Source organism: Cinclus cinclus, chromosome 3, assembly GCF_963662255.1.
Source record: "Cinclus cinclus chromosome 3, bCinCin1.1, whole genome shotgun sequence".
NCBI lineage: Eukaryota > Metazoa > Chordata > Aves > Passeriformes > Cinclidae > Cinclus > Cinclus cinclus.
The window spans coordinates 63,587,258-63,599,339 of record NC_085048.1 but is presented as its reverse complement, the minus strand read 5'-3'; the positions used below and the strand labels follow the sequence as shown (position 1 = coordinate 63,599,339).

The following is a 12,082-nucleotide window of genomic DNA, read 5'->3' as shown; positions in this document are numbered from 1 at the left end:
ATAAGTGGCTTCATTAAGTACTCTGGTAGGAAAAAGTACAAGCTGTTCTTTGTTGGAACCCTGGAAACAGGGAGTTTTACAAAATACAACTTAAGAATTTGTCTAATACGATCGGTTCATATGATATAAATGTCTGCAATACAAAAGGCCACTACCACACACATCTACAATATAAAGAGAATTTTATTTTATAAGCTCTTGTGAACAAAACTGAGTTCAGTTGCACATGCCAAAACAGAAACTAATATTTACTTACATATTAAATTTAGACCGTATGCAAGCAGATCTCTCTGCAAGGTCTTTTTTTACCTCAAAATGTAACATTATATTCATATTAGGCATTAAATATATGACCTGCAGTTTACTTACAGCACAAAGTTCTACAAACATCAAAGTTCACCTCCTCACCCAAAATAAATTAGAAAACTGTTTGTACACAGAATAAGGAGTTGCATCAGCAAACTGCAAAGAAAACCAAGGCAACTATGCCACTCTCATGAAAAAGTATTACCATTATATACAGTAGTTTTAACACACTAACAAAACGTTTTCACTTCTTTGTTATTTACGCTGGAGTGCAAACAGCATATATCTTAGCCATCACAGCAATATATCTTTGTTTTCCCCACACACACTGCTTTCTTTAATTTCCCAGGTTCCAAAGACACTGCTCCACAGCAATGGAAGCCTTCTCTCAGCTCTGTGCTCTTTGTAAAAGCATCACATTCACAAGTTTGGCTACTGAGAAATCAAAGAGAAGGAAGAGGTAATGTTACAAACCCTGCAACACCCAAACTTCAACAGCATAGGAAAGATGTTCTAGAACACGTTATAGCACCTTACGGCAGTTTCAAAGAGGACCCACCACTTATACATGCTGAACTTTCCTTGGAAGTCTCCACTAAATATGAGCTCTTGCTTTCCATGCTGGTACCTGCTTAACTCCATCAGTTCTTGTAAGGCTGGGTTTTACATTTGGCTTCAGACTGCAGCGTCCAACCTGAGGAGCAGAGACAAAGATAAAACTATATCCAAGAAACTGAATTAGAAGATGTTTACAAGAAAAACATTTTGGAAGAGTTGTTGCACTTCCGTCAACATGGAAAGAATAAAATACTAATTTTAGTCTGTGCAATTGGTTTAAGCACATTTATTCTACAAAACACTCAAAAGTTAACAGTTAGAGGCTTGGTTACAAACTCATAAGATTATTCTGCTTTAACCAGAAAAATTCTATCTCTCTGTTTTTATCTACTCCTGAACACACTGGCCTTAAGCCATCTCCCTTCAAGGACTTTATAATCCAGCTGTCAGACCCTGAAACAAAAGCTATTCCATATACAAGCTGTTCCAGGAACTATTTGTATCTAGAATCAGCTATTGGTATCTATGTCAGCTAAGCAGTGCAATAGTCTGCAGCATCCAAAAAAATCAGCATGGTTATTTTTAATAAATTTTAATTTTTCTTTTGGGGAAAAAAAAAAGTCAACTTTATTAAGACTGCACCAGAACTGCTGACACACTGCAGTCTGTAAAATATATGCTACATTTAGCTTGGAAAATCCTTGTAGGAGCTTAAATTTTTAAAAAAGCCACACATAAGAGCAGCTTCCAAAGAATACCTAAGAATATCTATATATCGATCATACGTTCTAAATTACTATTTCTCTCCATTAGGGTAACAAATGCCACAGGATAAAATCTTTTATCTCACCCCTACAATAAAAAGAAATACTAAGCAGAGAGACACAGTTTAAATTAGTGCCACCTATTTCTATCCATCTCACCTGAGCAATTCTGAGGTGTGTGGAAAAGCCTAATAACCAAACAAACAACAGCACTGCTGGACTGTATAAGCTGAGGTAGCTGGCACAGGCTGATCTGCAGAAACCAGTGCTCAGAATCACCTTAGTCCAATGGCTCTGTCTACCACTTCTTTGTTCCTAGGAAAAACTGTATTCTTCATGGGCTTTACAACAGAATCACAACTCATACTGGATAAAGATTCAAACTGTGTGGAACTTAAAGGAAAATATTACAACCGCAATTACTCTCATTTCTGAATAATTAGGGTATATTTGTCAGACCTTCTTGTACCTTCCTAACATTCTTATCTGAAAAGTTAGTCAATAACTATTTAAACACACAGTTTCCACACATGGATACCTGCCAAGTACCATCAAGTTAAGATTCATAGTTCAATCAATAATGAGCTAAATTTTTAAAATCAGTCTCCTAAGTTCTTTTTCTTTGCACATCCAGAAGCATTTACCTGTCTACATCCACTCAAATTAATTTGAGATTTTCTGCTTTAATTATACTTTAAAGAAAGTAACTACCTGGGTTGGTGGTGAAAAAAATTGTAGAGAAGCTCTAGGCTTGTGAAAACTCTGCAACTATCCATGAAAACAGCAGTCAGCTCAAGAATACACATTCTTATATGAAAACATACCAGTGGCATCTCAGGACTAGAAAATGGAGAGCTATCAAAAGAATTATTTTCTTTGTCCAGGGAATCATCCTCATCATTTTTATGTGCAAATTTCTGCTTTAGAGCGTGAGTTAGTACAGCAACTGGATCCCAATCTGGACTTCGCATCTTTTTGGGTCTAGAAAGAGGAGTACCTCCAGGAGACCTATGAGCAACAACAAAAACAACAAAAATTATTGTCTCCTAACCCTAATCCTATGCTGACCAATCCAAAATCAAGAGATACAACATTTCTAAATTGCAAACACCCTATTCTATAAATCCCTGATTACACAGGTAATGCCACTGTAACTTCAAAGCAATTCATCAAATACAATTGATACAATTACACCCAACAACATGTCAGCCACATTCTTAGCCTAAAAACACAACTTCATGCTGTTCCATAAAGAAAACTGGCAAAATATCAACACAGTGTTGAAGTATTACAAATAACAAGCAAAGAAAAGAAAGGCAAAATTGCAGTTTTTATACCAAGTCATTTATAAGTTATAATAAAGTATGTTAATGGGAATGTCCCACTAAGGTATCTCGTAATCATTGTGAACACAATTTAAATTTTGCTCATTTCAAGCTCATTTAAATTCAGAAATCAAAACAGCACCTACACCCCCAAATTTATCATCAATGTGGAAGCTAGTGATTAGTCCACAACAATAAATCACAAGACTTTCCAACCATTGAGATATCTTGGGGGGGTGGGAGGGTGGAAAAATCTAGAGGTGTTCAGAGCTCAGCAAGTAAAGTGCTGTCTCCAGACTGATGATTCGTGCCTAATAATGCACACTGACAACACCAAGTTCTAAGTTACAGTAAATGGTGCTTAGCACAAAACCTAAAAGGATTGAGTTTACATAAAAACAAGCCCCCAGAGTACTTGCACAACGTCTAAGACGGTGTTGGAGCGGTAGAGACTGGGATCTTCAGGCTCTCAGTTTCTGAGAACAGAGGACTTCCCTTTACAGTGCACACATTAAAGGACTCTCAGAAAGACTATAACAATTTTGATCATCGTTACTCTCCCCAAAAATAGAAGTTATTCATTATTCAGTTCACTTCTACTTCAGAATACATGTAGCTGCCTAAATCCAGAAAGCCTGTTGAATGTACAAGCTACCACTTCCTGCTAATTATGCCTGTGTTCAAGATGTTAAAGTTGTCAACTGGAACATCTCATTTTCTTCACTCACCATACATGAAATTAAAGAGAAAAAAACCCATATCTAATGGAAATACACAGGTTTACGTAAGTGCATTTTATATTTGCTTTATTTAATGTGAGAATGTCATCAGAAGTATAAAGACATGCTTTAAATGCATGTAAATGCATTAGCCCAAGTTTTGTGCTAGTCATTTTCAGGGATAAAGCTCACATTTAAGAAAACGTTGAAATGAGACTGCAGTAAGTTTTCCCAAGTGACATTCTTTCCACTTTTAAGAGCATCAAATATTCATTACAGGCTCAGTTTTTTCTTACTTTTTCAACCCAAGACGTTCAGAAGAGAACTGTGAAGGTGCAATCTCTATTATACCTAAGCATAGCGGAGACAAGAAGAGGTACTGCAGTCTTTAGCAAAACATTTTTTTTACAAGTCAACTGCACTTACCATCAAAACAGCTGACTACCAAAAATATTTATAATCCAATTGCACTATTGAAATATGTATCTATGAAACGTTTTCAATAAATGATACAGCACGCGTTTTTGTTAACACTTCAAAGCTTGAACCAGGATACTTTGAGTATGCTAACAGTAGTTTTCTAAAGTTTGCCTGAGGATTTCATGGTGAATCCAGAAGGGTTATTTTTTTTCAGATTGGTTTCCTGCACCTATGCATGCAGCCTTGTAAGCAACCCCTCACCTCACTACACCAGCCTGAGATTTGCACACTGAAGCTGCAGAGTAGTTTAAAATGCAGTGATAGTCAGCATGTTTAAAATGCACCTAAAAGCCATGTCACAAGTATCTTACATTCCACACTGTGAATGCCGAAGCTGCTAACTTCAGTTTGTCAGCAGTAGCTGCCCTTTAAATGACCAGTGTTCTCTGGTGATACTGAAGTAATGTTGATGCTTAGGTAGCCTTGGCTTTCTGAGATGCACATCCAACCCAACCTACCTCTCAACAGCTCGCAACTGAACTTTGTTGAGGTCTTTCAAAACATCCATCATACTGGGAATGTTCTTTGTCCTCTGGTGATCAGTACTGTCAGCTGCAGTTGAAACACTGTTTCTTGCAGCTCTGCGTTGTTTGATAAGTTCCAGTGCAGAATTGCTAGCATCAACACCAGATGGTGCACCAGAAGGAAGCGGAGGAGGCGAGGGAATTGCAAAGTGATGGTGAGAGACGGACAGTGGTGTAGAAGTCATGGCTGGCAGTGGGTAAAATCCATCTGGAGTGCTGAGTGCTTTAAAGGGTTCTGCATATAGTTAGAGAAGAAAAACAACATATATTAACATCTAGGATTAATCAGTTTTAAGTCAAGACTAAGACTGCCCTTGAAAGCTTTCTTGGACACCTTGCACATTACAACACAGAAGAACTAAACTTGAAGAACATTACTTCAAACCCACAAAATCACAATATATGAAGTAATGAATCTGAGGTGACTTGTGCTGCTCTGATTTTCTCTTCTCGTGTCTTCAGTCTAGGCACTAGATAAATCAGCAAAGCAGAGCGCATACGGTGATCAATTGTGTAGAGGTTCCAATAACCTACATGAAGCAAATAATAACCAAAACATGCAAAACAGATTACAATACTGAGTGCAATAGAGAAGAGACAGAGAAGACCCAACAGAACAGCTGAATCACAGAAGTGCTTCAGAATGCTACACAAAAGTAACTACCTCACACCAGTCCAAGTATTTCAGCAACCACAGTGGGGTTGGTCTGCAAGATAATTGACTCTAAACTTATCACGCAAAAAAAAGAGATCACAAGACAGAAGCGCATATTGGAGACCAACTACCTAGGATACATCTGTTTGTAGCATTTGTTTTTGTTATAGTCCCAACCTGACTGACTTAAAATACTTTTTCTAACCATTATTTCAATGTGTAAAACCCTGAAGGGACAATAGCCTATAGCTTTTTTAAACAGTTATTAGTAGACTACAGACAGTGATATTACTAAGCTCCTTCACCAGCGTGGAAATGAGAATAAAGAGTATTTAGGATCAATTGTATTTGAACTTGGCAATCAGACCACAAAATAATAAAGTGAAAGTGCACCAATTAGCGAAAAGAAAAACAAAATATTATATGCTATATTATTACTATGATATCATAGTAAAATTAGTTGGTGTATCTTCAGTTAGAAAAGTTAAACATGTTATCCAACAATATCAGACATGGCAAGATCTAAAGCAAAAGAAGAAACACTGGTTTGCTTCAAATTAAGAAGGGCTTACGTGAGGGAATGCTTCCCAAGGTCTGCGCTGAAACAATTGCAGCAATCTGAGCACGAAGAAAGGTCAGCTCATTCTCAAGTGCAGAAATTTTCTGGAGGGCTGCTTGATCAACACCACCATTTTGTGCACTGTTTTTTGGAATACTCTGTATTGAATCCACACATGGATACAGGTCAAGAGGAGCTGTACCCCTCTCTTTTCTCCTCAATTCAGTCCTACAAAGCAAAAAAAAAAAACAAACCACTTTTTCAAAAGGCTCAGCCAACAAGGAAAACCTCAAAACTACTTGGGCTGTTCAAGCAAGTTACCATTATTCAGCAAGTCCTAACTCTTCCAACTATTTAAGGAAACTACACTTTTAACTACCCATAGCTTCTAAAATGTTTCAAGTCTCCCTTTGCTCAAGTACAGTGCAGACCCTTGCAAAGACATCATAAGAATTAGTCAGACAATTCACTCGGGGATAATTAAACATCATAAAGTTATACAGTAAGATTATCATTATTCAATAGTTATTAGACTGACACAGTAAGGTGTCTCTCCCTTCTTGCCACATGAATATGAAAGGCAGGAGAGTCAAAAAATAATGATGTCTTAATTAGGCTTCAGAAATTTTAGTCATTTATCAAGCTCTAACATGAACACTGCAAGCACCAAAGTAGTTACAATCTTTCATAAAACGTACTCGAAAATAATAAGGTTTGATACAGACTTGCAAAATAAGAATCTCACTACCTGTAAGCCACTATAACAAAATACAGCATTAGAAATTTGTGCTGTTAAGTCTCAGGTTTTAATTTCAAAAACTGTTTCAAGTCTGTGCCAGCAGAAATGAAATGTAAGTGTAAAATCAATCACCAGAAATTCATTATGAAACACTGAAAGAAACTAAATTTACCTGATTCATTTGAAATGCACTGAGTTTTGACTGAAAAAAAATAGCCCAGACCTTTTCCCTTATTTTAAACATCCTTTTACTTCAAATCAGACCTGAAAATCTGCTGATTTGCTAAAACCTCCTTGCTATAAACACTGCTTCAGAATAGAAAGATATAAATTAGAACAGCTGTTCTTGAATAACATCCCACAGAACCAGAAAAGGAGGAGGAGCAAAAAATACAAACAGAAGAATGAACTGTCATAGTTCTGTGAATCTTGCCAGCTAAAGAAAAGCATGAGCAGGACAAAACAGGCCAGGATTTTTTTGTTCTTTCAACAATGTTCCTGTTTTTCTGCTATTTTACATCTGTTGGAAACAGACTTTAATAATTTAACAACAATGCCTCAGGAAACATAAGATATAACTCACTGTATCCAACTCCTCCAAAGAAAAGTGTGTCAGTTCATCAATTTCTTGTATTTTCATTACTGGCAAACAGCACAAAGATCACAGGCAAATAAATGCCAACATGAAGCAGAATTACACTGTCCTATACAGATGCAGTACAAGACAATACAAGTGTGTATATTTTAATCTTGCTTCTGGCTCCAACTCATTCTCTGATTTTGAAGAGATCTTTAGAGGAACAGTAAGACAACTTTCTATTTCTTCTCCAGTGGGGCGGTGGGGGACGGGGGGGAGACAAGACAAAACTTGTATACTATTTGTATCTGCAAATTCTTGCACAATTTGTCATTTTACAGTACCTGAAATATTTTCTAATTTGTAAAAATATTTGCCTTCAGTCCTCTATAAAAGCTAGAAACATGTATATAAACTACATTCAAAATGCTTTTAAAATTTTAAAATAATTATTTTTTCCAAGTTTGTTTTTCCATCAAAGCAACCATCAAGGCTTACCCATCACACTGTAAAAAAGCCAAAAAGAGACATTTAACTTTTTTTTCCTTGCTTCGCCATTTATAAAGTTTATCAAACAGGCTGTAAACTAAAAGGCTAAGATAGGAAAAATCTTTCAGAATACTGCAACAACCAGCTCCCTCCCTAGATATTTTGTGAGTGAGTATCATTTAGAGCACCACCAATGCACCTGACATACTACTATGAAGAAGAAAGAGGAGACTCAATTTCAGAATTCTTTCAGAAAAGAATGCTAAATCAGTCATAATCTTCATATTGGGGAGGAAGTCGTCCCCCCCACCCCAAACCCAAAAGGTTTCCAGGAAAGGTTAGGAATAAAGGAAAACAAACACAAAAATCACATGCCACAGAGAAGGTAAAAGTTATTTCTATTATTCCTTTTTACACTTTTACTTACCTAAGTCTAGTACATGCTTGTCCTTCTTCATTTGCCACCCACAGGACATCAGCAAGTGATGGGGCCACTGGAGCTGGAGCTGCACTTTGTTCACCATAACCCAATGGGCTTAGGTCTTGAACAAACTAAAAACGAACAATGCCCAAAAAAAAGGGTATGAAGGCAAACTGGATTCAGCTCATACTGAGGGTTTTACCTGAGCAAAAAGGGATTTTTAAACAGTGCAATAATGAAGTTGAAGACAATAAGGGATGCACCACAAAACTACACAAGCTAAAAAGGAGAGGAAAGCTACCATCAAATTAAGAAACAAGAAAATACAAATAGGTGAAGTATACGTATGACAATAAATTGCTTACTTGAAAATAAGGTCTGGGGTACGGCTCCAAGGAAAGAATTGTCCCAAGTCTACGGACAACACTTCGAGTAGATCCATATTTCTTTTTTTGGCAAACAGATGTGACCTAAAAATCAGAAAAACTTCGAACCTGAGAAGCAAAATAAAAGCTCTCAGTTCTTAATCTCACTCTAATCAAAGTTATTTAATTATTCTGTGTTACTGGTAATTAAACAGAATGCAGTTCGGTTAACCTAACTTTTCAAGGCTGTTCTCAAGCTGTAAGTCCACCGTACCTACACGAGTATGACAGTGTCTAAAACACTGCCAAAGTACAGAATAATTTAGAGGCACAAAGGCCAGTATCTTCAGATGCTGGCAAAAGTGCCCATTTAATTTCTACACGCACCTGTATAATTCTTGGGAAAGAACAATTATCAAAGAAGTGAAATAAATTTAGCATACCTTGGCCTGATACTTCCTTATGACAGCATATAACTGCTGGAAATGCCTTCCTGATGAGACTGCTGAAGGAAGGCATGTTCCGAGGGTACGACTGATACTGCCGCCAAAAACCTGAGTTTCAAAAAACACGGCCTGGAAAAAAATCAACAGCTTCGAACAACAGCACCAGAAAGTAAACAGGGCAGCTCAGCCAAATCAGCACTCCTGGAGATACTCGGCAGCTTCCCATAAACAACGCCGGGATTCTCTCAGAACCACAAGCCGCAGCAGTGCCCCGCTGCTGACAGCCCCCACTGAGGAGCTGCCCACGACCTCACGCTCCAGCATCAGCCCCCGGCACCAGGGGCCTCTTTCAGCTTCCCCCGCCGCACCTTCCCGCTCTCTGAACACGCGGGATTAACTGCTGCTTGGGAATAGGGACGTAGCCCTGTATTTGAAAGGGCAAAAAGCACGAGCGGACAACACCACTGGCTTTCCTACGCTCAGCTCAGGACAGGAAGAGCCGCTCGAGCGGCAGTGTCAGGGCAGTGACCCCACGAATCCGCACGTGGGGACCGCGTGCTCCGACAAACCCGGCCGCGAGCAACGAGGGCGCTGAAGCCGCCCCACCGCCCGCGGTGCCCACCTTCCCTCCCTTCCCGCCGAGACAAGCGGCTGCAGGCGAGACGCTCCGCCCGAGCGGCTCTTGGGGCGGAGGCAGCCGCCGTGGAGTCTCACCTGGTGGCGCGGCCAGCCGAGGCAGCGCAGCAGCCGCCGCAGGAGCTGCAGCAGCAGCAGCGCCATGGCGGGCACGGACCCGGCCGCACGCAGCCCGAGCCCCCAGCACCGCCCGGAGCCAAACCACCCGCGGCTGGGGGCGGGACACCGCGGCAGCCCCACCAATAGGAAGCCGGCAGCGCCCGCGGCATAGCCAATGAGCGGCGGGGCGGGCCCGTCGCGGGGGGTGTCGGGAGGGAACGGTTTGAACGCCGCGCTGCCCGGGCCTGCTCCTCTTCCCAGAAAGCTCCCGGGAATGCGGATGGCGCGGGGGCTACAGCGCACCGCGGCTACCTCGTACGCCTGACTGACCAAGGGGTCGTATACTCACAAGAAAACGTGGCTTCTGCCTTTGCGAAGGCAGAACACAGTACGCACCAACAGAAGAAATGAACCAAGGTCTCTTAACTCACTGAACTAATGGCAAGGAACTAAACTGAGATGCTTTAGGTCTTCGATGCAACTACTTCATTCACACACCAAGAACAAATGCACAAAGTATCCTCAACCCAACAACTGCCCGGTAATACCTAACTACACTGATTTCACTTCAAAGCCTGGCTTGGAAATTCTGCGCTTGCTCTTTATCTTGCACTACTTTTATCTTTATATGGAAGATTTCTACTGTTTTCCCTCAAAATCTGAAAGCTTCAAGCTTCTTCTGCTAGGAGAAGAAATATCTTTTTCCTCCAGCTATGCAGTTGGTGTTTGGAGATCACCTTCCTTCATTGTGTGCACCTCCTTTGGTGTTCCTGTAGTCAGTACTGGAGCTCCTACGGCAGCATTGCTGGTTACTGTTAGCCATGACCTATCAAGTGGATCAATTATCTAAGATACCTTGGAGGAGCAGAACTGGTAACACACACTGTAGTAACACATTCTGTAGTAAACAGAAAGTTTAAGCTTGAGGAGAGAAAGGGCAGAACGTTTTAATGGATGTTTTGAAAAACTGCTACAATACTTGCCTTAAAAAAGAAAAGTACTTCTCCCCTACTCCTCCAAAACCTTACTAAAGGGGAAGCATTAACAGAATGGGAACAACAGGTAGCTCTACCAGAAAGCCAGGAAAAAAGGCAGGGCCTCACAAGCACCAGCAAAACCGAGGCAATTTAGTTTCACTGCAGCACCAGTCACCAGCTGTACTGAATGAGAGGTGCAGTTGGGAACTGGTACAGAAACACTTCAAGTCAGCAGGTTGTACAGCTCTCAACAGTACAGAAGGGACCCGCAGGATCTTCTGAACAAAAGCACCTTGTGGCCAGCTTTCAAGAACAAGAAGTGACATAATGCTCTGGACCTGAGCCAAAGCTCAAGGACAGCTCTCCTTTAAAACGCTAGCAAAACAAATGCAGGAAAGCTTTACTCTTATGTAGCTGCCCACTGTTACAGTAATGTTGATTGTTCCTGGGAGGGAAGAGGATATGAGATTTAATTCCAAACCAAGAAATTAAATGCACACTGTACTAACAGAACAGCTACTGGATTCCAGGATGGGTGGTGGCCTTTTCTTTTGGCCTGGTAAAATGTATGCCTGATTTTATCTCAACTCCAGGGATAACTTCAAGCGTTGTGAATCCACTTCATCTTTGCATGGTGTCCTTATAAAGTGCTTCATTGCTGAAGAGCAGTCAGAATGAGTAACTGAATTCAAAAGGTAGTTCAACATTTTATACCAGCTTAATGTCTACACATTCTTCCCCATACCAATTATGGTCTTTACCTTTCAACAAGAGAAATGTAAAATGCACTGAAATTCCATTCACGGGTCATGCAGCTACCTTAGTAACATCAAGTGAAAACCTCAAAAAATGCTTTTTCTTAGCACAGTGAAAATTCACTGTTCATGTTGAAAAACTAATAAGTGCTGAAGCACTAGATTTGGATTAAAAAAAGTCATCTCCACTCACTTTGTTTCTTACAAACCTCTCACAGAGACAGATTGCAAACTTACATCTTTGACTAGATTCTCTTAATTTGAATTAATTTGTTTAAAGAAATGTTAGTGGCTGTCACCATGTGTTCTGTAATCAAATTACATTTCTGATAGACTACGACAAAATTAGGGACTGCAAAAAATGGATTTTTATGCTCTAACCTCCAGACAGGTTTGTAGGATCAAATGCCATTACCAAAGCAATCTCTACCGGATCTCCTTGGACATTCAGCTGAAGTACATCTTGCCTCATTTTGCAGGAGCTGTACTGCTTTATGACTCACAGACCCTAACAATCCACTTTCAACTTGACATAAATTATAAAAATTACCTGTTCTCAAGCATATCTTGATCCTGTTCAGTTTCAGACTGATGTTTAATTTTACTTCATTAGGACAGACTTTGGCCCTGATACCAATTTTTTGCTTTGCTCCCTTTTTTTGCTTATTCTACTTTAATATACACAAAG

General features: G+C 39.9%; 1 protein-coding gene across 1 annotated transcript; it reads right to left on the bottom strand.

Moving 5' to 3' along the window:
• Positions 1–875: 875 nt before the first annotated feature.
• On the bottom strand, positions 876–9,742 carry MTFR2 (mitochondrial fission regulator 2). Its single transcript, XM_062488924.1, has 8 exons — positions 9,642–9,742; positions 8,925–9,056; positions 8,482–8,586; positions 8,123–8,247; positions 5,904–6,118; positions 4,611–4,911; positions 2,453–2,636; positions 876–1,000 (listed from the first exon to the last, which is right to left on the bottom strand). The coding sequence occupies exons 1-8, from the start codon at positions 9,705–9,707 to the stop codon at positions 902–904; spliced, it is 1,227 nt and encodes a 408-aa protein (XP_062344908.1). The 5' UTR covers positions 9,708–9,742; the 3' UTR covers positions 876–901.
• Between the last annotated feature and the right edge of the window lie 2,340 nt (positions 9,743–12,082).

Bases quoted from the DNA above. Each gene is read 5' to 3' on its own strand.
- MTFR2 (XM_062488924.1), bottom strand. From the start codon at position 9,707: ATGGCGCTGCTGCTGCTGCAGCTCCTGCGGCGGCTGCTGCGCTGCCTC. The intron at 8,248-8,481 runs GTAAGCAATTTA...GTTCGTTTTTAG, and splicing joins ACCCCAGACCTTATTTTCAA to TTTGTTCAAGACCTAAGCCC. The intron at 4,912-5,903 runs GTAAGCCCTTCT...AACTATATGCAG, and splicing joins CTTGGGAAGCATTCCCTCAC to AACCCTTTAAAGCACTCAGC.